Source organism: Orcinus orca, chromosome 19, assembly GCF_937001465.1.
Source record: "Orcinus orca chromosome 19, mOrcOrc1.1, whole genome shotgun sequence".
In the NCBI taxonomy this organism is placed as follows: domain Eukaryota; kingdom Metazoa; phylum Chordata; class Mammalia; order Artiodactyla; family Delphinidae; genus Orcinus; species Orcinus orca.
This window is the reverse complement of record NC_064577.1, coordinates 28,419,384-28,447,182: the sequence shown is the minus strand read 5'-3', so window position 1 is coordinate 28,447,182 and position 27,799 is coordinate 28,419,384. Positions and strand designations below refer to the sequence as shown.

Here is a 27,799-nt window from a genome sequence, read left to right as displayed (position 1 = left end):
GACTGGCTTTGTGAGTGGGTTTCATTTCAGGGGTGGTAAAAATCTTTGTATTGCTCCCCACAGATCAGCGCCTCCGTTATCTGTCCACATGCTGAAAATGCTACCATCCTTTGGGTCTTGAATGCTATATGCTTTCAGAGACGGTCATAAACATGCAATGCCTCTGGGAAGAACAACAACTTAGGTTTTTATCATTCTACGCTGAGGGGGAGGAGAAGGGGCCACCATCAGCATCGTTCCCTCCCTGTGCTCTCCCCGAGCCACCTCCGGTCCTGCTTCCCCACCCAGTCAGCCTTAGCCAGCAACAGCAACCCACCTGGGACAAGTCACCTCGCACCTGCCCCAGCCTGACCTCTGGCAAAGAGTGGATCAGGACCTTTATAACCAGGCAATGGGCTCGACTGCTTCTAGGTGCCAACGGATCCCTAGCTCTTTGTCCCTCCGCATGACTTTCCTGTGTTTTGGTTTACCTCCTGGCACCCAGTGCCCAGACGCTCTCCAGGCTGGCTCACACGGCATGAGCATAGAGGGTACGCTGGGAGGACAGCCAACTCACCTTGCTCAGTCATCTGCCGCTGCTCGCAAACCCGCAGCACCTTGAGGGCTTTCTGCTCTGTGCTCAGAGGGATCCGCTCAATATGCAGCTCCAAGGAAACTCGGCCCAGCTCAGGGCAGTAGTCAAAGTAATCCACCCCCAGCTGCCACAGGCTGCACAGGTCCGAGGAGGACAGACGTGAGGCCCTGGGGCTTGGGAGTTAGCACCCAAGGCGGCTCCTCCCCCGGACCTTGTAGCCTTCAGGGAACCAGACGGGAGAGAACACAGTCCAAGCTCCACTGGCAGCAGCCGCCTGCTGAAGAGCACCCCGCTGCCAGCCCACCCCCTTGGGGCCGTCCTACCTGTGATGAGCAAAGAGTCCTGAGGCGTATTCCAGCAAGAGGAACTCTCTCATGTTGGATCCAAAGCTGGAATAAAGCATAACATGGGACCAGGACTCTGGGCCTGCTCTATTCAGGGCCCCCTTCGGCAGCCCAACCTCCCTTCTAGGCACTCGGTTCAACCCACCCTCAAGAGCTTGGATGGCGGCAAGAAGAGGGTTGGTATGGCCATGGCGTACTTACTAGAGGTTGTGCGACTGAAGGAGTTTGCAGTGATCCAGCAGGTCTGTCAGATGGGCCACAAACCACCAGTTGCTCAGGGCGATGCTACAGGTTCAGACACAAGGCCAGACTCAAAGTCAGGATGAGAGGGCGTGGCCCACACGAGTGGAGCATAAGCAGGAACCCCACATGTCTTTTGCTTAAAAAGGATGGCAGGGACAGAGGCAAGCTGGAATCTGTCTGGAAGCACAGACTGAGAAGTTTCTGCCCACTAGGTGGGGACTAGTAACAGACACTGAGAAGGACATTCAACCCCCAAAGCAGCAGCCGATGATACATTTCAATGGAGAATGTCACACAGAAAATGAAAAAACATCCAGGAACCCAATTAGATATAGGAGTTGCGGACACAGAATAACATATAAGAAAAGGACTGAAAGGGACTTCCCTGGCAGTCCAGTGGTTAAGACTCCGCACTTCCAAAGCAGGGGGCACGGGTTCAATCCCTGGTCGGGGAACTAAGATCCGCATGCCATGCCATGCGGCCGGTGGTGGGGGAAAGAATAAAACAATAGAAAAGGACTGAAAGATTGGTGGGTTTTGATTCTTAATGAAACATGGAATTCAAAAGAACATTTTCTTTTGCATTGGAATTTGCTGTTAATTTTTCTGTTTCATAGTTTTGATTAGTGTACTTTATGAACACAACTATATATATTAGGATGTCACTTAAAAAACCATCTTGTGTTATCTATTAACTTTGTTATCTATTACAACTTTGTATAAAGAAATTATTTTTTGTTCGGTTACATGATTTGTAATTTGATTTTATTGGATATATAATCTGACACATAATGGAAAGTCAGAAGTCCTTCCCCAAACCACATTTTAATCGAAACCTAGAATCATCTGTAGCCCTTGTTAGAAATGACATTTCCTAAGGCCCTCTGAAGGTCTGATTAAATTTTTTTTTTATAATTTTTTTTTTTTTTTTTTGCAGTACGCGGGCCTCTCACTGTTGTGGTCTCTCCCGTTGCAGAGCACAGGCTCCGGACGCGCAGGCTCAGCGGCCATGGTTCACGGGCCCAGCCGCTCCGCGGCATGTGGGATCTTCCCGGACCGGGGCACGAACCCGCGTCCCCTGCATCGGCAGGCGGACTCTCAACCACTGTGCCACCAGGGAAGCCCTGATTAAATTTTTTACATCACCAACTTTTGTAAACTCTCTAGCATCATTCTGTATAGAGCAGACTATGCACTTACTGTCAGTGTGCGTACATCATTTTGAGTTATATTTTTCATTTGTTACTTGGTGTAGGCCTTCCTGTATCTGTATATAATGCCTGACTATTTTTTAAATCTTGGGAGAGGGAAAAGAAGCTTTAATGGTTCCTTTCTGTAAGGCAAGATCAACCCCAAGTAAAGTGGAGGGAGCAGACTAAGGCAATACACTGTCCCAGGCGTAATCATTCACTAAGGTAAAAAGTTCTGCTTTCAGGATATCAAAAGAATGGGGATTGGTTTACACTGAATTACTGGATAAATGTTTAAAACTTTTGCCTTGATCTTAGGGATACGGATACTATGATACTTCATCTGCTCCAGAATTCCATCATTATGGAATGTCACTTGGCCTCCCTAAATTTCATATGTTAGATACATTCCAGCTTTACTAACAGCTATGCCTATGTATCTGACATTCAAAAAACTAAGCCAATTCTCAAAAACGCTTGTATTTCTACTACCACCTTCGAACACTAAGCTCTGTAAGTGCACTACATGCTATACAAAGCATCACGCTCCAGTGCGTTTTTGTTGCTGCTGGCTGTGCCTCTCCGCTCGAGGGATCTCAGTTCCCCGACCAGGGAGTGAACCCCGTGAAAGCCCCAGAACCCTGACCACTAGGCCGACAGGGAACCCCCTTTGCTCAAATTCTTACAGGGTGCTTCCTCGGTCCAGGATTGCCTTTAACGATGACTTTCGTAATTTTGTAATTCTGCTGCGTTCCTTCTTGATTTTGTCCTTTTTAGACAAGAGTCCCAGTAAATCCGGTATCTCTTTATGACAGCCCCCTAAACAAACCCTGACTCGCTGGATGTCTGTTCTCTTAACTGTTCTAATTTCATCATAGGTCCTTTACGTATCAAGTTTTTTTTTTTACTTGGTTGTGCCAGGTCTCAGTTGCGGCATGCATGTAGGATCTAGTTCCCTAACCAGGAATCGAACCTGGGCCCCCAGCACTGGCAGCGTGGAGTCTTAACCACTGCGCCACCAGGGAAGTCCCAATAATTTAAAAGTTTAAAATACTGTTATTTCATTAACTAGAGAGCGATTTAACGAAGTGTGGCAACTGGACCTCACGGCTGCCCCTCAGTCGGTCACTTGCCTCTCTGTAGCCCTTTCATCTATAAAATGGAGTAATTGTACCTCTTGCCTACCTGGACTGTTTCAAGAAAAAAGTGGCAAAACAGACACAAACTACTTTAAAAAGATTATTTTTGAACAGTATCTATATAAATAAAACAACAGTAAGCCTGAGCTTGAAGCTGACACTAACTTGTCCTCTACTTAAACTGCTTACCAACAACTACACAGCTGTGTCCACAGGAAAGCACTGCAAACTGGTTCAAATCCAGTCCTGCTACTCAATGACTGACCACTTCTTTTAACTTCCGCTTCATTGTCAAAGTGAAGGAATTTTAATGGTCAGTACAGTGCTTTGAGATTCTGAAGCTATCTTCAGAGTTATGAAAAATTCAAATAGATGAAATCAGAAATGACCAGTCCTAAGAATAAAATACCATATAAGGTGAGAAAGTGTAAACTGAGAAGATGTAAAAACAAGCTGCCTCCTCACATATAAAATCACGCACATCCCCCACCCCTCCTAGAATAAGTTCTATGTAGAAAAATTAGTCATGAGGGTTGTCTGAGCAGAGGGCTGAAGGATGAGAAGGAACCTGCCAGAGGAAGACAAGGGAAAGGAGCATTCCTGAAATAGAGGAAACAGCCAGTGTGAAGGCTCAGCGGTGGAAAGTAAGCTTGTCTCGTTCCCACTTCAGAATGAAGCCCGTGTGACTCAAACTTCAAGGCAGGTGGAGGCCAGCTCACTTAGGGCCTTGTGATGAGAAACCACTGGGACAGTAAACAGGAGAATGACGTGGTTTAAGTTTTTTTTTTTTTTTTTTTTTTGCAGTACGCGGGCCTCTCACTGTTGTGGCCTCTCCCGTTGTGGAGCACAGGCTCCGGACGCGCAGGCTCAGCGGCCGTGGCTCACGGGCCCAGCCGCTCCGCAGCACATGGGATCTTCCCGGACCGGGGCACGAACCCACGTCCCCTGCATCAGCAGGCGGACTCTCAACCACTGCGCCACCAGGGAAGCCCATGGTTTAAGTTTTAAAAGATTACTTAGGCTCTTCTGTGATAATGGACAATACAGAGACAGGTGATAGTGGGAAGCCAGCAAGGGGCCACCTGTTAACAGTTCAGGGAAGGGCTTCCCCAGTGGCACAGTGGTTAGGAATCCATCTGCCAATGCAGGCTACACGGGTTCAATCCCTGGCCTGGGAAGATCCCACATGCCGCGGAACAACTAGGCCCGTGCGCCACAACGAGTGAGCCTGCGCTCTAGAGCCCACGATCCACAACTACTGAGCCCGCGAGCCACAACTAGAGCCCGCGTGCCACAACTACTGAAGCCTGTGCTCCACAACGAGAAGCCACTGCACCACAACCAAGAGTAGCCCCCGCTCGCCACATATAGAGGAAGCCCGCGCACAGCAACGAAGACCCAATGCAGCCAAAAATAAATACATAAATAAATTTATTTAAAAAAAAAAACAGTTCAGGGTAACAGTGATGGTGCTGGGCCATGCCAGTGGCTGTGGAGGGAGCAAGAAGTAGCTGGTTGTGAGATATATGGCTGTTTTTCTAAAAAAAAAATGTATTTACTTATTTATTTATTTATTTTTGGCTGCGTTGGGTGTTCGTTGCTGCGCGCGGGCTTTCTCTAGTTGTGGCGAGCGGGGGCTACTCCTCGTTGCGGTGCCAGCTTCTCATTGCGGTGGCTTCTCTTGTTGCAGAGCACAGACTCTAGGTGCGCGGGCTTCAGTAGTCGTGGCACGTGGGCTTGGTAGTTGTGGCTTGCGGGCTCTAGAGCGCAGGCAGAGGCGCATGGGCTTAGTTGCTCCACGGCATGTGGGATCTTCCCGGACCAGGGCTTGAACCTGTGTCCCCTGCATTGGCAGGCGGATTCTTAACCACTGTGCCACCAGGGGAGCCCCAAGATATGTTTTCAAGTTGAGCTAATAGGACTTACCAATAGACTGGTTAGTGCTTAAGAACTCAGTAAACAGTATGGACTTTGGTAAACGACCACTGAGGCCAAGAACTAATGAAAAGGCTTGAGTGACTGAGACTGGAAGAAGTGCTAAATGAAAACGGACACCAGGGTCTTGTGCATGTCTGAACAACACAGGTTTTGGATGTTCACACACATATAAAATGGAGAATTCTGAATGCAGGCTCTAAATGGAACAAGTGAACAAGCTCACTGTTCAAAGATGTTCAGGGAAGACTTAAATTAGCTGCTCTGGGGTGGCCTCTGCTGGAAAAGGGAGAACTCTGGAGCCGGGAAGACCCGCGAAGGCCTATAGTGAAGCCCCTACCCTGGGTTAACAACTGTAACCCTCCAATGGACTGTTTGCCCTGCACTGGGGCTGCTGTCACCCCCTCATGCCAACCCCATGTCCTGCTTTTCTGGTGGCTCTGCAGCAACCACTGCCTCTGACCAGCCAAGATCTGGTGGCTGTGGACCTTCTTCTATGAATAGAGCGTAAGGGTCTGTACACACCGCTCTACCCTGAAGCCAAGGTAATGGGCTGGGCCAAAGGTCTGACAAGAAGATTCTAGATTAGGCAAACATTAAACTGGATCTCTTCTTAGTTTTTGAAGGAAGACCTATTTCCTTTTAGTTCGATACTTCTGGAGGACTTTAAGAGCACCAGGAAGATGCCATCTTGCCTAGCTCCCTGTGGAGTGTGTACCAGTTCCTGTTTTCCTTTTGCTGGACAGCAAGAACTAGCAGCTGCAAACCAGAGGGGAAGAAACGAACCCTTGAAGGATTCCCAACGTCTCCTTTCAGCTGTGGGGATAACAGGCAAACACGTGGCCCTTCAGCAGGGGCTGATGAACTGTGGCCTCCAAGGGCCTCTATGCTCTGCTTCAGGATCCCTCTCTGCCCCTTAGGGCCTGGCATAGTTGACATGGGGGTAATCAGGTGCCCCTACAGAAAGCTCCCTTCTAGCGCCTTGAGAAAGGATTCCCCTCATTCCCCTTTCACAGGGTAGTCAGGAACCCAGCTGACATCACACCCAAAGCAGCAAGGCTTTCCTATACCACCAGCCCACTGGCCCAACCCCAGACAGACACACCCCTCTTCCCTGGGAATCGAGCTTGGGCCTGACTGGTACAACACGTGAGAAAGCAGGTGTTCACGAGACCCCAGATCCAATCCTTCCCCATCCAAGAGGGCATTATGTCTAAAACTGTGCTACTCTCTCTGAAGGTACTTCAGCCCTTCTTCCAATTCGTGGATGAGGTCCCGGGATTTGCTTTTCAGTGCCTCTTTCAGAATAGGGTAGGAAGTAGCTTCCCGATCAGAAAAACCCAAACTCCTAGATTCACAGCTAACAGAAATACCTCAGATCCTTTCCTGCTTGCCGGAGCAAGAGACACCCAGACTGAGGGGCTGCAAGCCTTACCCTTCCTCAACTGGCATAAGAGTGATGCCGTTTTCTGTGGCGTTCATAAAAGCCACTCCTCTTCATTGGCATGTCCTTATCTTTTCCTTCTACTGCCACTGAAAAGAACAAGGTATTTTCCCTTTTTATTGTCCCTCCTCCTTGCTCTGTTCAAATCTGTTTTGATCTTAAAAATCCAGATGTGGCTTATGAAGGAAGCCCTGGAAGAAATAACCCACTGCTGTTTAGACAACATATTCAGGAATGCCTATTACTTCAAATTATAGGCAGAGTCCCTGACAAAGCCAAATAACGATGCGCGAGCGCCTCTGCGAGTTACTCTCACTAACCCTCCATGCAGATGCCACGCTGGCCGCCAGCCACCATCAGCTGAGTTCTGTAAGTCATCTTCCAGCTCCACTAAAGTCCCTATTTCACAGGTTTGTGCAAAAAATACTGACACAAAGCCCCTTTTCCTTTCTCCAAATCTAACGTCATTTTCCTGAAGCCCTGGCTTGCTTTCGGCCAAACAGCAAGAGTAAGGTAGGGGGTAAGACCTTCCCACCGCCCAGATCTACTAACAAAGATCCAGTCGAAGTCGGTGAATCCGATACGTGAGCAAGGCCATCTGCTCCAGTTCCCAACCTTCTCCCTTCTCCAAGTCTTTGGTGCAACACCTACTTTTCTGGGCTGGACAAGAAGAGAGGGTACATTCTTTCTGACTTACTACACATGGGAATTTCTGGAAAGCTTTACCTTGGATTCAGTTTCACATTCCCTTTCCTGCCTTGCTGAAGGTTCGGGGAAAGGTCTGGGGAGAGGGCTGATACAGAATCCCTGCTCTGAACAGACCCAGCCGGGAGCCCAACGGTGTGGTGGCTCTTGGCTCACCAGAGTGAGACTGTTGAGAAGTCCCTTAAGGTGGCTGCATGTCCATCAGGTTCCAAGAAATAAGTCTGCTGGCTGTTTCCGGATTTTAAATATCAAAGTAATTTCCTGCAACCTTATTTTAAGTAAACATCCCTGAAATGCAAACTGTTATAGACACGTTAGCCCTCCAGCCTCAGGAAGGCCCCCAAGCTTGTCCAGAGAGAAGCCACTGTCTACCTAATGTGGCAAGAAGGTTAAGACACCAACAAGAAGGAACAGGACATCCTAGAAAAGGATGGCAGTGCTGGCTGCACAACACTGTGAATGCACTTAACTGAACTGCACACCTAAGAGGGTTAGAATGGTGATGGTGCAGCAGGTCCTACCTGCACTCCTTGATCACTTGGTGGATGTCAAACTCGAAGGCTGCCATCAAAATGTTGTCCAGGGGTTCTGGGCTGCTCTCACCTCCCAGAAACAGGTCAAGGCTGGACTGTGGAAAGGTGGTGACCCATTCAGTAGCCAGATGGAAGCAGAGACCCAGGGGGGCAGGCAGCGCTGCTGCATAGGGAACACTGGAGCAGGGTGATGGGGTCCTTCAAGAAGGGGCCAGAGGAAAGGTCCTGCCTGTTCTCCAGGGAGGTTCAACTCAATGAGGCCACACGGTGAAAACGACCCAGCAGGGAGCAGAGCCCCCAGGAGCCCTACTCCCCACCCCCACCCCACGGAGCTCAGACTCACCTGGGCATAGAAGTGCAGGTCCATGGGTTTTACTGTGGGGTGAGAGTACAGGAGCCGGGTCACTAGGAAATGATACCAGTTACTCAGAAGCTCCTTCTGCTCCAACAGCGCAGCTTCATCTCCCAGCATGATCTGAGAAGAGAGATGCTTTCCCTTAGGTCTGGGGGTGACTTCCCGATAATGCTCCTGACCTCGACTGGAGCATCTGGTTGGAAAGCTCTCTCCTTCCCTCAGAGCCAATGAACAGCCCTGTCTCAGGAGGACATGTCGTTGCTGCACTGGATGCCACAGCCCCCGGGGGAAGCCAACTTGGACCCTGGCCTGGACTTGCTTCCCACAGACCTTGCAGAGAGACTCGAGGTGAGGACTGGAGGCGAACGTGCCGTCCTGGAGGTGCCGCTCACATCCCTCGTGCCAGTGCTGCCACTTCAGCTCCAGCTCCGTTAGTGTCTGAGTGTTACCAGGCTACCGGAAGAGACGCAGAGAGATGCCATCACCGCACAAACCCCTTACACTCATTGAATGAACCCACCTCCACGACCCAGAAGAGCAGGGCTACTCGCACATACGCTGAGAACAGGCATGGTCCGCATCAGGTCCCCAAGGATTCGGCACATGCCTGCAGAGGTGGGGCTGGTGTTGGCTTCCTTGGAGAGCATCTGTCGGGCCTCATCCAGCCGGCCCTGCAGCACCAAGACGGTCACCTGGGAGGGTACCCAAGAACACAAGCATTCACGGAGGCTCGGAAGCCACTCCCCTTAGCCCACACTGGCTTCCTAGCCTTGGAGAAACGTGATGGTTCCCTCCCTCCAGAGGTAATCCAATTCATCCAATCTCCCAGTTTTAACCTATACCATGCTTTTCAAACTGCACGTTGTAACCCATTGCAGGTTATGACCAACTTTTAAAAAATAAATAAAATAGAAAATAAAAAATACCAGAGTGCATCAAATAAAGTATTGGCTCATAAACGTTTCAGTTCAAATACATATACGTATATATACAAACGCTCAGTATAAATACAGTTGATCCTTTCTATTCAGATTCCATATTTGTGAATATGCCTACCTGCTAAAACTTATTTGTAACCCCAAAGTCAATATCCGAGGTGCTTTCACCATCATCTGTGGACATGTGCAGAGGGGCAAAAAATTTGAGTCACCTGATGTGCACATTCCCAGCTGAGGCTGAACGAGGCGGCACTCTACATTCTGGTACCAGCTCTTACACTAAATTAGTGTCTTTCTGGCGATTAGTGCCACATTTTTTGCATTTTTGTGCTTTCTGTTGGGCCCCCAAGCGTTGTGCTGAAGTGCTGCCCGATTCCTAACTGCAAAGGAGGCTATGACATGCCATACAGAGAATGTATGTGTCAGATAAGGAAAGAGAACATACGTGTTAGATATACGTGTTCATTCAGGCAAGGATTATAGTGCTGCTGGCCATGAGTTCAATTTTAATAAATCAATAATACATATTAAATAAGGTGTCTTGAAACACAAACATACACAAGATTATAAATTGATCAGCGGACAAAAATGTTGTGACCAGAGGCTCGAAAGAACCCTGTAATTCCCCTACAAAGAGCGATGGCTCAGTAATCGAGAGCTCAGGGTTCCAGGCAACTTTATAGACCATAACTATCATGAATAATGAGAATCAACATTATATACATGCAAGTATATACGTAAAACATACACAGTAAAAGTTCTTCCATTAAGCCACGCTCAGAAAAGCCAAGGATATATAACCTGACAAGTCCCCAATTCCTCTCTCTAGCCTGGACTTCCTTCTCTGAATTCCAGACGTGTATATCCTACTGCCAGTCAATGTCTCCACTTGGCTCTCCTAGGCATCTTGTTTAACATGCCTGACAGTAAACACCCGGGCACCTCCAACTCACCAACCCACATTCTTCTATTTCTTACACATCCAATCCATTAGCAAATCCTACCACTGTATCTTTAAATTGTACCCAGAATCAAGTCACTTCTCACCATCTCCTGCGCTCAGCTCCTACCCTTGTCCAAGTTGCCACCTCTGCCTGGTTTAGGACCTCAGCCTCCAAACTGGTCTCTCTGCTCTGCCTTTGCTCTGCTCTCAGCAGTGTGGCCAGAGGACCCTTTGAAAACGTAAGTTAGATCACAGTGCTCCTTCGCCTGACTCTCCAAGGTCCCCGTCACCCCATCTGACTCAGGAGTAAAATGGGAGCTCTAACCTTGCCCATCAACTAGCTCATACATTTATGCCCTTCAACGAATTTAATCATAGCAGCCATGTGGGGTAGGTGTTGTTATTATCTCCATGGTACAGAGGAGGGAACTAAAGGCTGTTAAGTAGCTCATTCAAGAGCTCACAGCTGGTAAGAGGCAGAGCTGGGATGCTAACCCGGGCAGTTTGGCACCACAGGCCATGTTCTTACCACTCAGCTACGCTGCCTCTCTAAAAGCTAAAGCCCTTACCCCTCCTCGCCTTCTTCAGGTCTCTGCTCACATGTCACCCCACAAGGGAGGCCTTCCTTGACACCCCTACTCTAGCACTCCCGATTCCCCTCCCTTGCTTTATTTCTCTCCACAGCACTTCACTTTTACACATGCTACATGTTCGACTTGTTTCTGTATTTATCTCCTGTCTCCTCACCCAGGATGTAAGCTCCGTAAGGGCAGGAATCATTGCCCTCTTTGCTCATGGTTGTTTCTGCAGTGCCTGCAAACAGTAGCACTCAATAAATACTCAGTGAATGAATCAGAGACTCAAAATCTAGGCCCAATGATTTCTGAGCAAAGTCTCTCCCCATTACCTGCACAGATCTCCTGGCACCAAAAGGCCCAGGAACAGCCTCGAAGGTGACAACTCCTTACTTGAATTTCAGATTTTATAAGTCTCCATTATTCAAGTCAACCAGCAACCTCCTCCCTGCTCCCTCCCAATTGCATCACAGGTCGGTAGAGGTGACTGGGAAAGTACTGCTCTCACAGAAAGAGAATACATACACACAGGCTGACTTTCAAAGTGATAATCCAAAGTGACTCTGGGATCATCAATGTCTTTGTTTTGTTTTTGTTTTTTAAATATTTATTTATTTATTTAGGCTGTGCCAGGTCTGAGTTGCAGCACGCAGGATCTTCGTTATGGCAATACAGGCTCTTTAGTTGTGGCATTCAGAATCTTTAGTTGCGGCACACGTGTGGGACCTAGTTCCCTGACCAGGGATCAAACCCAGGCCCCTTGCGTTGGTAGCACCGAGTCTTAGCCACTGCACCACCAGGGAAGTCCCAAGGTCTTTGTTTTTAATAGCTTTACTGAGTTACAATTTATACAGTATAAATATTCACCTGTTTAAGTGTATAATTCGATGAATTTTAGTGAGTTCCCAAAGTTGTGCACCATCACCATAATCCAGTTATTAGAACATTTCTATCACCTCAAAACAACTCTCATGCTCATTTATATCAAACCCCTACCCCAGCAGCTATCCATTGGTTTTGTATTATCTTCATGCTTTCTAACCCTTAGATCCACAAAGAAATCAAAATTCCCTTCTCACTGCAAAGTCTACAAAGCATTATTTTTCTTACATGATAACTTAGTTCAAAACTCTCCCACAGAGCTTCCCTGGTGCTGCAGTGGTTAAGAATCCGCCTGCCAATGCAGGGGACATGGGTTCGAGCCCTGGCCCGGGAAGATCCCACATGCCGCGGAGCAACGAAGCCCACGCATCTAGAGCCCATGCTCCGCAACAAGAGAAGCCACCGCAATGAGAAGCCCACGCACCGCAACGAAGAGTAGCCCCTGCTCACCGCAACTAGAGAAAGCCCAGGCACAGCAACAAAGACCCAACACAGCCAAAAATAAATTAATTAAATAAATAAATTCATTAAAAAGGAAAAAAAACAAAACCTCTCCACGGAGCAGGGAAGAAAAAAGACCTAAGCACGTCTCCGTAATTGCAGACTCAAAGAACCAAGTGCACACAGGGTCAGCAGGCAAACCCTCAGGCCTGCCTGTGAGCACAGGGAAAACAGAATATAAGGTGGAAGGCAGGGAGGCCCAGCCTGCATGAGGATCTTACCAAGTTCCAGAATTTCTCGTGTTTGCTTGGATTCTCACTGCCCAGAACATCTGCCGACAAACTGTCCACCTCACACACATGCAGTTGGACCCAGTCAAGGAGGTGAAGGAGAAGAGGGCCGGCTGGAAGGAAAAACTCTCGTCACACACAAAAGCAATAAATTCCACTTTCCCAAAGTACAGACAACGTAGGACACACGAGCTGACTATGTAGGAAGTGTTTTATCCCTCTTAAGTGAGCACACATGTGGTCCTGAATAAAGGGCTGAGCTAGCAAATGGACTTTTATGGAATGCTTCCTCTGGCCAGGCAGCTCCACCTTTCACTGACTCCTGGGAAGGGTTGGACATGAGACCCAGACCTCACCACCCCACCACCCCTCAGATTCTTCAGAACTATGCAATACTCACTGGCTATGTAAGTCATGGCCATATAGGGACTGGTGCCAGGTATGCAACAATGATAAAAACATAGCGACAGCCCTCAAAATCTACTGGAGGAGGCGGGCACATAAACAACTAATTTTAAGTACAAGTTGCTCCGTGCTTTAGCAGGAGTATGAATAAAAAGCTATGACTGCAAAGAGACTATCAATACACGTTTATAAATAACAGTAAACATAAACCATAAAAGAACGCAAAAAAGCCTGTAGCACCTCCACAGAGAGCCCACTCAAGCCAGGATACCGTACTGACCACAATTTAATTCAAGATCAACAGAATAATTCGGAGTGGACCATTAACTTGTAGGGTTGCCCCTGCCCCAATCACTAGTGAAAGAATTGTCAAAGTGACTTTGCCGCCTACCACCTAATTCCTCTTCATATCCGTAAAACCTTTTTCCTTTTTAAAATTTTAAACAACAGAAATGTATTGTCTCACATTTCAGGAGGCTAAAAGTCTGAGACTAATGTGTTGGAAGGGTTGGTTCCTTCAGAGGCTAAGGAAGAACCTGTGCCACGCCCCTCCCCTAGCTTCTCCTAAAACTTTCTTAAGCTTGACCAGTCCATGATATAAATATCGACCACCCCTTTCGCACGCTAGTTTAATATTGTTTTCTTGGTATTTTTCAGGGGTCACCTGCCTAAGAGTTTAGATTTTCAGAAGACTGTCTGATTCTTTTTGCAGTATCTGACGAAACAGCAGGCTTCTTTGGGTATCATGTAATACTTTCTGATGGTTACGTTGATGAAAAGCAACGAAAAGAGCATTCTAGGCAACAAAACACTCATCACAACATAGAAAAGGGCAGGGGGACACCTTTGATGCTGTGACAAGATGATTCTGTGCTCACCTGGGGCTACTTCAATAAAAAGAATCTCACAAAGGTTCCAAATGAGCTCCATTGCTGACAGACTGGAGACCTAAGGAAGAAATGGAGACAAAGTTTTGACTGAAAACATTCCTGAGGTTTTTTCCTTAAAGCAAAGAAACAAAGGATAGCTTGAAACACCTCATGGTCACTTATTAACTCAACATCTACTGACTATTCCTATGGCAGGGCTTCCCACAAGGCAGCCAGTGAGAGAATTTTAGGGGGTGGGACACAGATTAATATTTTCTATTTTAATGGTTGTGGTTTTAGTTTAACGTGCATTAGAAAAATATAACTAGCTCATTACACCCATGATCTTGATGAATATTATGGTTTAGGAAGAGGCTTTTAGTGTAAAGGGAGAGATGATTTCTAGAAAAATATTCACTAAATAATATTACAATATATAGATACAGCAAAAATTGTCAAGTTGGTATTCAAGGGACTGACACTTAGGAAACAGTCTACTAAAAAGCAAACCCGGGACTTCCCTGGAGATCCAGTGGTTAAGACTGCGCACTTCCAACGCAGGGGGCGCAGGTCTGGAAACCAAGATCCCATGTGCCGTGGCCAAAAAAAACCCACAAACCCAATATAAGACACCAAAATAAATCAGGTCTGGACCCTGCCCTTAGGAATATGCAGTATTCCCTCCCCCATCATTCTTCTGTGCAAAATCACAGAATACCTTAACCATAAGGAAAAATAAATGTTTTGATGACAGAGATAATGCACCAGTCCCTATTCACTACTGAGTTTGAACAATATCAAAATTCTAGCCAAAGAAAGAGAATTCTTTAAGTCATCTTCCAACTAAAGTTAAACAACGGGCAGCTTAAAAATGTTGGGTTCATTAGCTGAGTTCAGTTTATGAGACTAACCAGGGATTCCAAAAGCTTAGCTCACTATCTCAGGTGACACAATGTGGTTAGGATTTATATTTCCCGTAAGAGTTGAAAACTAATACAAGTATTTACCAAGCACATCCTTGTGTTCCAATGTGCGAGGCCTTGAAGGGGGCACTGGCAAGTTCAAGATGATTCTTACCACCCCAAGGAGTTGCCTATCTACCTGGAAAGAGAGACTTCTGCAAAACCAGTGATTGCAATGCCACTGCAGGTGGGTGCTGAGGATGTAGCTGGACATAAAGGAGGTACCAGTACAACAAAAACCCCTTACCTGGATGCTAAACTGGCGGTCACTGGCTGGATCTTTACCAGCAACTAACAAAACACAAGACATTTTAAGTGAGCACTAAAACTTTAGTCTTACTGTTATAGCTTCACATATAAGTACTGTGGCTTGTGCCTTCTAAGACCATCCATTTTCACTATAGATTTTTTGAAAAAGGCTTCATAGCTCTGTTGTAGATGAATGATCTTAAACCAAGGCCTTCACATTACAAATGGCTCTTTCAACTACAATACAGCAAATGTAGACACCACCATGTTATATAAGACTCTACCCAGCATCTAGGAGTCACATGGCTCTCGTGGTTATTATGACTTTAAATCACCAAGGTCAAAGAACTGGGAATGTGATTATCGAAGATCTTGAATTTGGCCCTTCAGCCTCATATGTATCAACATAATATGTTCTAATTTGAAAAACGTACTCAAGACAATTGCCAAAAAATTAAGGATTATGTAAGATGGGAAAGTAGGAGTTTTGAACTGGAATGTCAATCAGATTTTAACTTGTCATATTTATAGCCAGATAAATCCTTCAACTATTATCACATACAAACAAAGTCCTTACTTGCAAGCTGGTGCATTTCCTCCAGGCATGCTCTTATGACTGATCGGTAGTTTTTACTCACTCGAACCAACCTAAAAACAATGAAATGACATAAAAGACGAACCTGGAACAGTTTGTGGTGATAGAAAGTAAGGAACATCTTGTGAAGATAGAAAGTATAAAAAAAAAAAAAGATAAGTTGCTGAAAGACAGGAGCCAACTTGAAGGAGCTCCTAATGACCAAAGCTGAAACAACTTGAGCGACAAAATAAGTAAAACACCACATAACCCATTGACTAAAATAAATATGCTTGAGTCCACACTGATATTAATTGCTGCAAATGAGACCCACTGACGGACCCTAAAATTAGTGGCTGAAATTTGAGGAGAAATGGGATTTGCATAGTCGCAAGGTTTCTCCCCCAAATACTCATTAGTTACACAGGGAAAGATGGTAACTTTACAGTACAGAAACCACATTAACCACGCAATCAAGGTCAACAACAACATAAGAAGGCCTCAGCGTCATGAACCTCGTGATACGATGTACTGAGAAGGACATATCACACCACTTCTGTGGTATTCTTGCTAAAAATGCATAACCTCTGTCCAATCAAGAGAAAGCACCAGACAAACCCAGGACAGTTTTGAGGGACGGTCTCCAAGACAATTGGTCAATATTTTTCAAAAGTGTCAAGGTCATGAAAGAGATGAGGGAGAAAAAAACTAAATGCAATCTCATTTGGCTGCAGAAGAGAAAAAAGGACATTAGTGGAAAACCTAGTGAAATTCAAATAAGGTCTTCACTTAATCATACTGCATCAATTTTTTAAAAAATTAAATTAATTTTATTTTTGACTGTGTTGGGTCTTCACTGCTGTGCGCAGGCTTTCTCTAATTGTGGCGAGCAAGGGCTACTCTTTGTTGCGGTGCGAGGGCTTCTCATTGTCGGGGCTTCTCTTGTTGTGGAGCACAGGCTCTAGGCGCGCAGGCTTCAGTAGTTGTGGCACGTGGGCTCAGTAGTTGTGGTGCACAGGCCTAGTTGCTCCACGGCATGTAGGATCCTCCTGGACCAGGGCTCAAACCTGTGTCCCTTGCATTGGCAGGCAGATTCTTAACCACTGTGCCACCAGGGAAGCCCCATACTGCATCAATGTTTAAGTTTCCTGGTTTAAATACCAGTAATGTGGTTATGTAAGATATTAACATTAGAGAAGCTTGGTAAGGGATGTACAGAAATCTACTATCTTTGTACCTTTTCTATAAGTTTAAAATTAGTTCAAAATAGAGTTCTTCAAAAAGGAAATAGCAGATTGTAAAGCAACTATACTCCAATAAAAATTAATTTAAAAAAAATTTGGTAGAAAGGGTTCTACAACTAAGCAGGTGGCAACAAGGTCATCTCTCCATCATCACCATAGGCTGTTTGAGATAGGAGAGACCTCACAGGTCTATCAGTCTGGGTCTTTCTTTTGGAAACGATGCAAAAGAAGCCTAAATCATGGGGTTTCCCTGGTGGCAAAGTGGTTAAGAATCCGCCTGCCAATGCAGGGGACACGGGTTCGAGCCCTGGTCCGGGAAGATCCCACATGCCACGGAGCTCCTAAGCCTGTGCGCCACAACTACTAAGCCTGCACTCTGGAGGCCGCGAGCCACAACTACTGAGCCCACACGCCACAACTGCTGAAGCCCACACGCCTAGAGCCCATGGTCCGCAACAAGAGAAGCCACTGCACCACAACAAAGAGTAGCCCCCGCTCGCCGCAACTAGAGAAAGCCCGCGCACAGCAACAAAGACCCAACGCAGCCAAAAATAAATAATAAATAAATTAAAAATTTTTTAAAAAGAAGTCTAAATCATGCTCTAAACACACACACACACACAAAGGAAATAGAACAAAACAAACAGAAAGCAATTGGCTATTAGTTACCAATATGCACATCCTTAGCAAGAAACATTAGTTCTAAATGAAGAAACCTAAAGGCCACCTACTGGCTCCATTTATTTTCATCCTTATTTTTTTTTTTTTTTTTCTGGCTCCATTTAAAGATGAATAGAAGGGCTTCCCTGGTGGCGCAGTGGTTGAGAGTCCGCCTGCTGATGCAGGGGACATGGGTTCGTGCCCCAGTCCGGGAAGATCCCACATCCCACGAAGCGGCTGGGCCCGTGAGCCATGGCCGCTGAGCCTGCGCGTCCGGAGCCTGTGCTCCGCCAACGGGAGAGGCCACAACAGTGAGAGGCCCGCGTACCACAAAAAAAAAATCAAAAAATAAAGATGAACAGAAGCTACAATGGGGGCAGCAGGAGGTGAAGCAACTTGCACACACTGTCTCACCTAATCCTCACTACTCCTTACCCCCTTTCACTGTCAAGATTCAGGCCCAAATAAATAACTCACCCAGCCAAGAAACAAGGTAATATGCTGACCCTCATGCACAAAATAGAAGCTATCATCCCACCATCAGTAGGATATTTACTAATTTATTAATTCAGCAAACATTTTAGAGCACCTACTGAATAGATGCACGAGGAGATCTGGGAACAGAGGGCCCACATAAATAAGACGGGGTCCCTGCCTTCCAGGAATTACAGGACTTCTGACATATTTTTTCCTTGGAGTCATAATAGATTTCTCTGAGTTATCAATATTCTGTACCAGAGCCTCTTGTCACCAGTGATCTCTCATACACAGACACATACATAGACATAGACAGACACACACACGCACGCACACACGCGTGCGTGCGCTGACCAGGGTATCCTCCAGGGTGATTTATTTGTAAAATGCTTATCAAGGAAGTGAAATACTGTGACACTGTGGTTAATAATAAGACATATAAAACTGGTCTTCGGGACTTCCTGCAGGGGGTGAGGGCTCGATCCCTGGTTGGGGAACTAAGATCCCCCATGTTGCGCAGTGCAGCCAAAAAGTAAAAAAAAAAAAAAAAAAAAATTAAAACTGGTCTTCGTCCCCAGTCCCTGACCCACAGCTCCTAAAATCTTTGAAAATGCCTAAGTGATAAGAGTGCTAGAAGCATCTTTTGTTCCAAATCTGGGTGGCTCCTGGATGAGGGCTGGTCACAAGAAAGACCAAGTCGTAATTAGAAACTTGAAATTTTCAGCCCTGTCCCTGACTTCTCTAGAGAGGGGAGAGGGCTGGAAATGGAGATAATAATTGATCATGCCTACATGAGGAAGATTCCATAAAATCTCAATAGCATGGGGTTTGGAGAGCTTCCAGGTAGGTTAACACATCCATGTACCAGGATGGTGACACAACCCAGCTCCAGAGAGACAGAGGTTCCTGCACTTGGGACCCTTCCAGACCATGCCCCACATACACCATCCGGCTGTTTTTCTGTGTCCTTTCTCATATCCTTTAACGAACTGGTAAATGTGTTTCCTTGAGTTCTGTGAGCTGCTCCAGCAAATTAATCAAACCTAAGGTGGTCATGGGAACCTCTGATTTATAGCCAAGTTGGCCAGAAGCTGTGGGTAACCTGGGGACCCACTATTTGTGATTGGCATCCGAATGGGGGACAGTTTTGTGGGACTAAGCCCTTAATTTATGGAATCTGATGTTATCTCCAAGTAGACAGTGTTAGAATTGAGTTGAATTGTAGGATACCCAGCTTGTTTCAGAGAATTGCTTGGTGGGGGAAAAATCCCAGACATCTGGTGTCAGAAGTGTTGTGAGGAAAACACAGGAGGGAAAAAACTGGTTTTTTGTTGTTGTTTTTTTCAATACAGATACCAACACTGTCCATTCCCTAACCGTATGAATGGACTCTAAGAAAAACCTAACACAGGGGTTCTCAAAATCCACTGTGCTTAAGACTCACCTAGAGATTTTAGGATCCACCCCTAGAAACTGTGGTGATATGAGGTGGGGCCTAAACAAGTACCTGACCCTGATGCAGTTAACTCATGAACCACACTCCAAACAATTCTAGTCTATAAATAATACAAGTTTTCTGGTCTCTTCACAAAAAAAATGCTTTAAAAATAATTCTTTAAAGACAAAACAAAACTCCCAAGAGTGGAACCTCATTCAATGACCCTCAGGTGCTTGTCTGGCTTAAATTTTATTCTTTGCAGGGTAAGTGAAGTAGGAATATAAACAAAGAAGCAGCCAGCAAGTCAATCAGCAGCCACTCGCACATTCTCTGTAAGACATTTCCATCCACGACCATTTATACTGCCCACTAAAGAGGACACAAACTAGAACCAGGAGTCCCTGATTTCTCCAGGAGAGCCATCCATCATGCAAAAGGATAAGGATGCATTTCATGCGGTTTCCCACAATTCAGCTCTGGGCTGCAGCACCTATCAGCAGCCTACTTACTGAGTTTTTCTGGATTTTCCAGTCAACTCTTCTTCAATTCTCTGGAGGCCCACAAAGATCCCATGGGATTCATTGAAGAGTTTTCTCAGGATTTGAGAGTAAACATCCTCATTCTTTCGGATTATATGGATAAAGGGGCAACCTGGCATCATGTCTGATTTTTCTGAAACAAAACAGAAAAAAAATTTAACACCTATCACCATCATCCTCATGAAACAACCCACTCTAAAAACTCTGAGTATCTAATTACAAAAGCTTCAGCTTCTTTGCTACTGATTTCACTTATTAAAAATGATATGGGGCTTCCTTGGTGGCGCAGTGGTTGAGAGTTTGCCTGCCGATGCAGGGGACACGGGTTCGTGCCCCGGTCCGGGAAGATCCCACATGCCGTGGAGTGGCTGGGCCCGTGAGCTATGGCCGCTGAGCCTGTGCGTCGGGAGCCTGTGCTCCGCAAGGGGAGGGGCCACAACAGTGAGAGGCCTGCGTACCGCAAAAAAAAAAAAAAAAAAAAAAATGATATGAATTATCATTTATCCACACGTGAATTTTTACTTTTATTTTTTTGATCGCGCCACGCAGCATATGGGGTCTTAGTTCCCCGACTAGGGCTCGAACCTGCACCCCCTGCAGAGGGAGCATGGGATCCTAACCACTAGAATTCCCCCCACATGAATTTTTTTTTTTTTTTTTGCGGTACGCCGGCCTCTCACCGCTGTGGCCTCTCCCGTTGCGGAGCACAGGCTCCGGACGCGCAGGCTCAGCGGCCATGGCTCACGGGCCTCGCCGCTCCGCGGCATGTGGGATCCTCCCGGGCCGGGGCACGAACCCGTGTCCCCTGCATTGGCAGGCGGACTCTCAACCACTGCGCCACCAGGGAAGCCCCCCCACACACATGAATTTTTAAACACAAATGTTTACTCTCAGACTTTACTCCTCAATTCACTGGCATATTTTGTAATGACCTTTCACCTCCATCAACTGAAATATACTAGAAAAAAAGAGTAAACTCACTTAATATTAGCCTATGTAATATTCAGTAAACAAGATAAACCTACAGCTGAAGTTTTATATAACATCAAAGTAAATATTATTTTTATATTACTTTTTTACTGCCACTACTCCTAAAACAAAGAATCAAGAACTGACTAAACTATTTTGCAACAGTGATGAAAAGGCTCTATAATGATAAATTATTAGCCACCAACTTGTGGAAATTTCTTATAAACAACTTCTCAAATAAGTTGTGATAATGTTCAATGGCTTGTCTTGAAAGTGATTTCAATAGATATAAACAAAAACAGAAAGAAAACCTTGAGTTTCCAACAATCGAGGACAAGCCAGAAATGTTGATAAGCTCTCCTATTAAGTAGGAAAAGGGCCATCCAGACCTAGTCACTTAAGTTTCTCTTCTGAGCAACTTCCACAGCTCTGCCAAACTTGAGATCTTCAATACCAACATATCCCATAAATATTTAACAACATTAGGGATAATTTTTTATTTATTTATTTACTTATTTGGCTGTGTCAGGTCTTAGCTGCAGCTTAGTTGTGGCATGAGCTCTAGAGCGCGGGCTCAGTAGTTGCAGTGTGCGGGCTCTCTAGTTGCGGTGCGTGGGCTCTAGAGCGCAAAGGCTTAGTTGCCCCGCAGCATGTGGGATCTTAGTCCCCTGACCAGGGATTGGACCCGTGTCCCCTGCATTGGAAGGCGGATTCTTAACCACTGGACCACCAGGGAAGTCCACGTTAGGGATAATTTTTAACTATAAAATCAAGAAAAACTACATTGCTTAAAAATTACATGAACTTCATACCATGTAATCTGCCAAAATTATATGACCTTCATTAGCTCAATCTGCTCCTTGTAAGAGGAGAACCTCCACATTTGGATAAAGAATGTTGCAAATATTACAAGAAAAATCTCTTCAGCATTTTCTGAGATTTCTCTCTTGAAAAGGAGAAAGGAGAATCAAATATCAAGATTTCAGTTTTACCTTGCTACTAGAGGGAATCAGTATTGGAAAGGTAAGATCCATGTCTGATACCTAATGGAGCTTAGAGAACAAAGCCAAGGACAAATCATTTTGCTCTCCAGCTCATTTGTGCTATGTACTAACAGCCTACGAAATTCAATCAAGTTCACAATGCTAACATAAAGGTAAGGGCTATGACATTTGCAAAAATTCACAATGAGGGCACTATTATAAAGAGAATTAGTAAAAAAAAAAAAATAATAATTAATTAAATTAAAAAAAAAGAGAATTAGTTACTCTGGACAAAAAGGAAAAAAAGCTTCACGTATTCAAATATAAAGAAAATCTTTCTCTAACACTGGAAGACCATTGTTAACCTTTTTTCCTGGACTCAAAATCTGCCAGGTCTCATAAATCAATGAAAATCTTAAATAGCTACATAGTTTCAAAAATGAACAAAATAAGTGCAAAATAAGTGCAACTGTTTCATATTTCAGCTAGTCATACCTGAGAGAAGAAAAAAAACAAATGTGCCAAGACAGATAATCTAAAAGAAAAGAAAAAAAAAAAACTACCTTTTTTGTTGAAAGACGTTTCGCACACCAGCATCTCCCCTGGACCCCAGTCAAAACACATTTGCTTCTTCTGGGAATTCACTCCCGGAATCAACTAGTAAAAAAAATAAGGCACAGAAATTGTTATTCTTCCTAAAGGCTTTGCTTTCAAATTACTTGCAGGTATAATCCTAGAAGCCAGTGGTCGTGAAAGTTATTAAGTGCTAATCTATGAACACAGCTGAGTGTGACTGAGTAGCCCTGTCTGTTAGACCCTAAATGAACAAGTGAATTTTGCTAGGCACATCAACCCAGCCTGTCACTTCTGAAGTGTTGATAAAAAGGAAAGCTACACCCCAATCAATTACTATATGGTAATTCAGTGATCTGTAGTTCAGAAAAAGGGAAGTTAAAAAAATTAAAAAGGAATTGAACTGTTACTCACTAAAAAGACAGAGACCTCCAATCCCATGGCTTCTGTGTCACATCTTTTATGACTTGATTCTTTTACTCCAACTCAGACCAATCCCTCTAAGTCTCGGCTTCATAAATCCAACTGCCTAATCCACACCTTTATGAGCTGTCTAACCTCTAGAGCTATATCCATAACGTCAAGAACCAAAAAAGGAACTCTTGATGCTCATTCCCAAACCTCATTCCACTCCCCCAGTGGGACCAAGCCTTTCCCAACTGTTAGGAACAATCCTTGTAATACCCCGCTTTCCCTCATCACCCACTGAGTTTATTTTAGCTAAATATGCATCTGTCCTATACCCCAGCAATTCCATTTCTAGGTATTTATCTGCAAAGTAACAACCAAAGAAAGACAACAAGAACTGTAACTTATATTTTTAAGCGCCCTTGACCTAAAAAGATAAGACCACTGGCCTAGAAAAACTGCTCAAGATTATTCTCTCTCTGAATCTACACTTAAACATCCCTGAATCTGCTAATTACTAACTGGCCTTCATGTGCCTTCATAAGAGGAAGCAGCTGCGTGAAGAGCGGGCACAACAACTGCTACACAGGTGACAATGGTTTTCAGGGTTATTCATCAGCCTCCTGAGGGTGTGTTCAGCGTAAGCCCAAAGAGCAGACTAACTCTCAAACACCCATGTGACTGAGTTCGAACTTGCAGAGTTGAGGTTCAGATTCTAGACTCTGCAGTTCTGCCAAGATCATGCCCCCCTGAGAGGCTGTGTCCACAAGGCCAACCAGTTTCCTACCTGGTCTCCCCAACACCAATGTAAAGCTGGGTTATCACAGGTCAACCATCACTACTGGGGGCAAAAGTAAGCTTAGATCATTTTCATTCCATTTGTAAATGCATGACTCATTGTCATGGTTCAATAACAAAGTGGCTCTCCTGGGCTGCACAGGGTACTGGGAAGGTTTCCCCATCCAAAGATTCGGACATAAGTGAAGGAGGGAAAAGCAAGATAACACGTAGTCTGTAAAAGTTCCAGTGATTCCGATAGCCTAATTTTTCACCCCGGAAACACTGACATAGTCCTTGATAGACATTTAATATTTAAGATACTTTATATATGCATTAAAAGTTAACAATCTATAGCATATAGGAGTAAGCTTTATAGAGAATAACAACCCACGTTAACTGCTGAGATCTCATGTCTCTTTTTGTCCAGTTAGCTTTGAAATGACTTCTATTTTCAGTTTTGGGTTCTGTCAGATACTGGTTTGCGATCTGATGGCTTTAGCTCAAAACTGAAGGCATCTTAACCTTCTAAAAAGCAAAAATACAAGGTCAGGCAACTTGCAGTTTAGTGGGGCTTATAGGTTACCAAGAGCTAAGAGATGCAGAACAAGCCTAAACGGACAGAAATATTTGACCTAGTCAGGAAAGGCTTTCCTGACAAAGAGGCTACTGGAGCTTGCATGTAAGAAATGAACAGGATATAAACCTAAGAGAGAAGAGATCCCAGGCAGGGGGAACAGTAGGTGTCTCTTATCTAACAACCATGAATCTCTTTATAAGCATCGTAGATCACCCACACCTGACATACTCTCTTGAGAGTTCAAATACAACTGAAAGGAAACAGAGCAATAAAAGCAAGAATAGTCGCCCGAAAGAATAATTATATTTCGTAAACCTTGGGCCTGCTCAAGCAAAGCCAAGCTCACGGCGTTGCGATGTGAAGCTTAGCTCGGCTGGGAGAAAAAAGCCCCAATTCCTGTGCTTGGTTCAAGCCCGCTCATTAAAGCATTAGCCCAAAAGGAAAACCCAAAGAAGTAGGAAGGTCAGGAAGACAAGGGACGGAAAGGGATGGAGTGGGGCCTCCAGGGCCAAGTATTCTGAGTATACAAAGGGGCAGAAACCCAGCGACCACTGCGACCCAAACACGGGCACCTAGTTAATGGGACTTCTGGACGATGGCAATTGTACTGAGGGAAGGGGACGAGCACCTCGCAGGCGGCAGAGAGATAGACAAGCCTGCAGGGACGAAGCGGACCCAATCCTCGGACCTAGAAGGCAAACAATACTGTTCGGGGCACCCTTACAGTGACTGTCGGCTCGCCATCTAGCTCCTCCATAGCGCAGCACCTCACCGCCCGGAACTCGCAGGGTAGCCAATGCTTCCAGCTCGGGCCTCCCGCTCCGAGCCGGCTGCGAGAGAGGACCCCGTCCGAGCACCTCCCGAACTGCCTGCAGGGCCAAACCTCCAACGCCGCAGGGGTCTCTCCTCTTGGCCACGACCACCCCTCTGCGGCACTCCACACGTGTCTCTCCTTCCTGGCCTCGACAATACGACAGGGAAAACAGCGCCACCGGCAGCCTATCCACACAGTACCGCTCTCGCCAGATCCGGCGCCGCCACGGACAACCCCGAGCCAGGCAGAGAGAAGGTCCCGGAGACGGCGGGAGCGGCGGTGATGCGGCTGCGCGTGCGCGGGCCGGGGCGAGCGTTGGTCTTGGTAGGGGTGTGAGTGAGCGCACTACCTTACCCGATCCTGGCTTTGCACTCCGCTTCTTGGTCTGCAGGTTAGCGTCGTCGCCGCTGCTTCTCTGAACAGTGTCCGTGGCGAGAGAGCCCTGTCGGTTCTTCGGGCTTGTGTACGAAGGTATTCGCCGCCACTCCCACCCCAAAAGGCTCAAAAGTCATGGGGACAAAATTGATGCAACTGAAACAGCTGTGAAATTGAGACCCCTGGGTTCAATTGAAAACAAATACCGGTTGTTATCTCACAAAAGAAAAGCAGGAAAAGACACTCAAATTAGGGAATCCCAGGTCTTATTATGGAAAACCTCAACAAAAGTGCTCCAATAGGGGCTTCCCTGGTGGCGCAGTGGTTGAGAATCTGCCTGCTAATGCGGGGACAGGGGTTCGAGCCCTGGTCTGGGAGGATCTCACATGCCGCGGAGCAACTAGGCCTAGGCCCGTGAGCCACAGCTACCGAGCGTGCGCGTCTGGAGCCTGTGCTCCGCAACGGGGGGCCGCGACTGTGAGAGGCCCGCGCACCGAGATGAAGAAAGGCCCCCGCTCGCCGCCAACTGGAGAAAGCCCTCGCACAGAAACGAAGACCCAACACAGCCAAAAATAAATAAATAAATTTAAATTTAAAAAAAAAAGTGCTCCAATAGCCTAAAGGAGTTATTTACTTTGTAAATGGCGTATTTACAAATATATAAACATACAAGGAATAGAATAGTACTCGTTCTAAATTCCCAGATAAGCGAGTTTTTTCCTTTTTTAACGAACGGAAGGTAATTCGAAATCTTAAAATAAACCTTAGGAAACAGTGCCTGAAAATGTAGCAGCTTTTATTAGTTAGGAAAGAAATTTGATCTGAAAACAAGACAAAATTTCAGTAATTTTCTTGGGGAAGGCTTCTTTCCCTGAGATGATTCTGAATGACCTATTTGAATGGTGAAAATAAGATGACTTGGAGTGGTTAGGAAAATCCTATCCCCCCAATAGTTTGTTCTTTAGAGTTACACACTGTTTAGTAAAGGAAGAAAAATCCTGTGGCTATCACAATTTCATCCAAATTCCTATCTCTGAAGACAGCCATCTATAGGATAAAATTTAGTTTTGCGCAAAATTCCACACTGTTCAACCATCTGTGTCTGGCTGCATATTCCAAATGTTTCACAGAGTTTTACTGATCTGAGTGTTTCTGACACCAGTGGTGTGGCTACGAGAAATTATGCATTCGTGTCCATTTTCTAGTGGGTAAAAAGAGTCCTAATATTTTTCAGAATGTAAAATAAACATTCAGTAGCAGATAAATCAGTTTTTAAAAACTGGTTATTATATCTGCTCTATTAAAAATTCTTCAAGCAGCAGAAGTTAAAGCCAAACTTAGTAAGACATTGATAGAAATCATGCCTAATTTCCTTCAGAAAAAATTATTCTGGGGAACAGGATGAAAGACCAGCAAGGAAAACCATTTTTCTCAAAAGAAGACCTGAGAAAAAAATAAATTTAAGTGCAAAAGAGAGCTCTCCTGTTCACTGCAGGGTGTTGAGCAGAACATGGCCCCTGGCCTCTATCCAGTAGATGCCAATAATATACCCCTCAACAATTGTGACAGCCAAAAAAGTCTCTAGAAGGTGGGGGTGTGAGGATTTGATGAAGGCAGTCAAAAGATACAAATTTCCAGTTTGGGGACTTCCCTGGTGGTCCAGTGGCTGAGACTCTGCACTCCCAATGCAGGGGGCCCAGGTTCGATCCCTGGTCAGGGAACTACAACCCACATGCTGCAACTGACAGTTCATATGCCACAACTAAAGATTCTGCATGCTGCAACCAAAAAAAGGATCCCACACGCAGCGACGAAGATCCCATGTGCCTCGACGAAGACCCAGCGCAGCCAAATAAATAGTTTTTAAAAGACTAGATTAAAATTAATTAGGTAAATAAATTTAAAAAAAGATGACGGATGTTCAGTAAACCTACTGAGGCCGTTATTTCATGATATAGGTAAGTCAAATCATTATTCTGTATACTTTAAATTTATGTAGTGGTGTTGTGTCAATTATATCTCTAAGACTGGAAGAAAAAAAAATGTCTCAAGATATTCCCAGTGTACCCTAGGGGACAAAATCATCTCTTTTAAGAGCTACTGGCATAGATATTCAACCACAGAGGAAGAGAGGAACAACCGGGTAAATATATTATCAATGAGATATCCACCTATTTAGAAGAATTACAAAGACTGATAAGAAAATGGAAAAGTTTTTCAAGAAGTTTTAAAGTGTTCACCTTTTGGTCCCCATAATTGTACTTCCCTGTTCAGTGATGTAATACTACTCAGCTATAAAAAGCAGTGAAATAATGCCATTTCCAGCAACACGGATGGACCTAGAGATGATCATATGAAGTCAGTTAGAGAAA

The 27,799-nt window shown here is 45.3% G+C and overlaps 1 protein-coding gene across 2 annotated transcripts in view; it reads right to left on the bottom strand.

The window, feature by feature from the left end:
- NUP85 (nucleoporin 85) overlaps nucleotides 1-25,115 on the bottom strand; it is a 28,139-nt gene extending 3,024 nt beyond the window's left edge. For both annotated transcript variants that reach the window (XM_033438461.2, XM_004275466.4), the window contains exons 1-14: nucleotides 24,963-25,115; nucleotides 22,464-22,557; nucleotides 19,919-20,081; nucleotides 15,594-15,664; nucleotides 15,015-15,058; nucleotides 13,815-13,884; nucleotides 12,523-12,644; nucleotides 9,020-9,154; nucleotides 8,793-8,915; nucleotides 8,451-8,582; nucleotides 8,096-8,202; nucleotides 1,120-1,203; nucleotides 898-963; nucleotides 557-708 (exon numbers count right to left, since the gene is read on the bottom strand). In XM_033438461.2, the coding sequence (XP_033294352.1) occupies nucleotides 557-708; nucleotides 898-963; nucleotides 1,120-1,203; nucleotides 8,096-8,202; nucleotides 8,451-8,582; nucleotides 8,793-8,915; nucleotides 9,020-9,154; nucleotides 12,523-12,644; nucleotides 13,815-13,884; nucleotides 15,015-15,058; nucleotides 15,594-15,664; nucleotides 19,919-20,081; nucleotides 22,464-22,557; nucleotides 24,963-24,995 (1,396 nt within the window). In that variant the 5' untranslated portion in view covers nucleotides 24,996-25,115. The remainder of the gene's footprint in view (nucleotides 1-556; nucleotides 709-897; nucleotides 964-1,119; nucleotides 1,204-8,095; nucleotides 8,203-8,450; nucleotides 8,583-8,792; nucleotides 8,916-9,019; nucleotides 9,155-12,522; nucleotides 12,645-13,814; nucleotides 13,885-15,014; nucleotides 15,059-15,593; nucleotides 15,665-19,918; nucleotides 20,082-22,463; nucleotides 22,558-24,962) is intronic.
- Nucleotides 25,116-27,799: the final 2,684 nt, after the last annotated feature.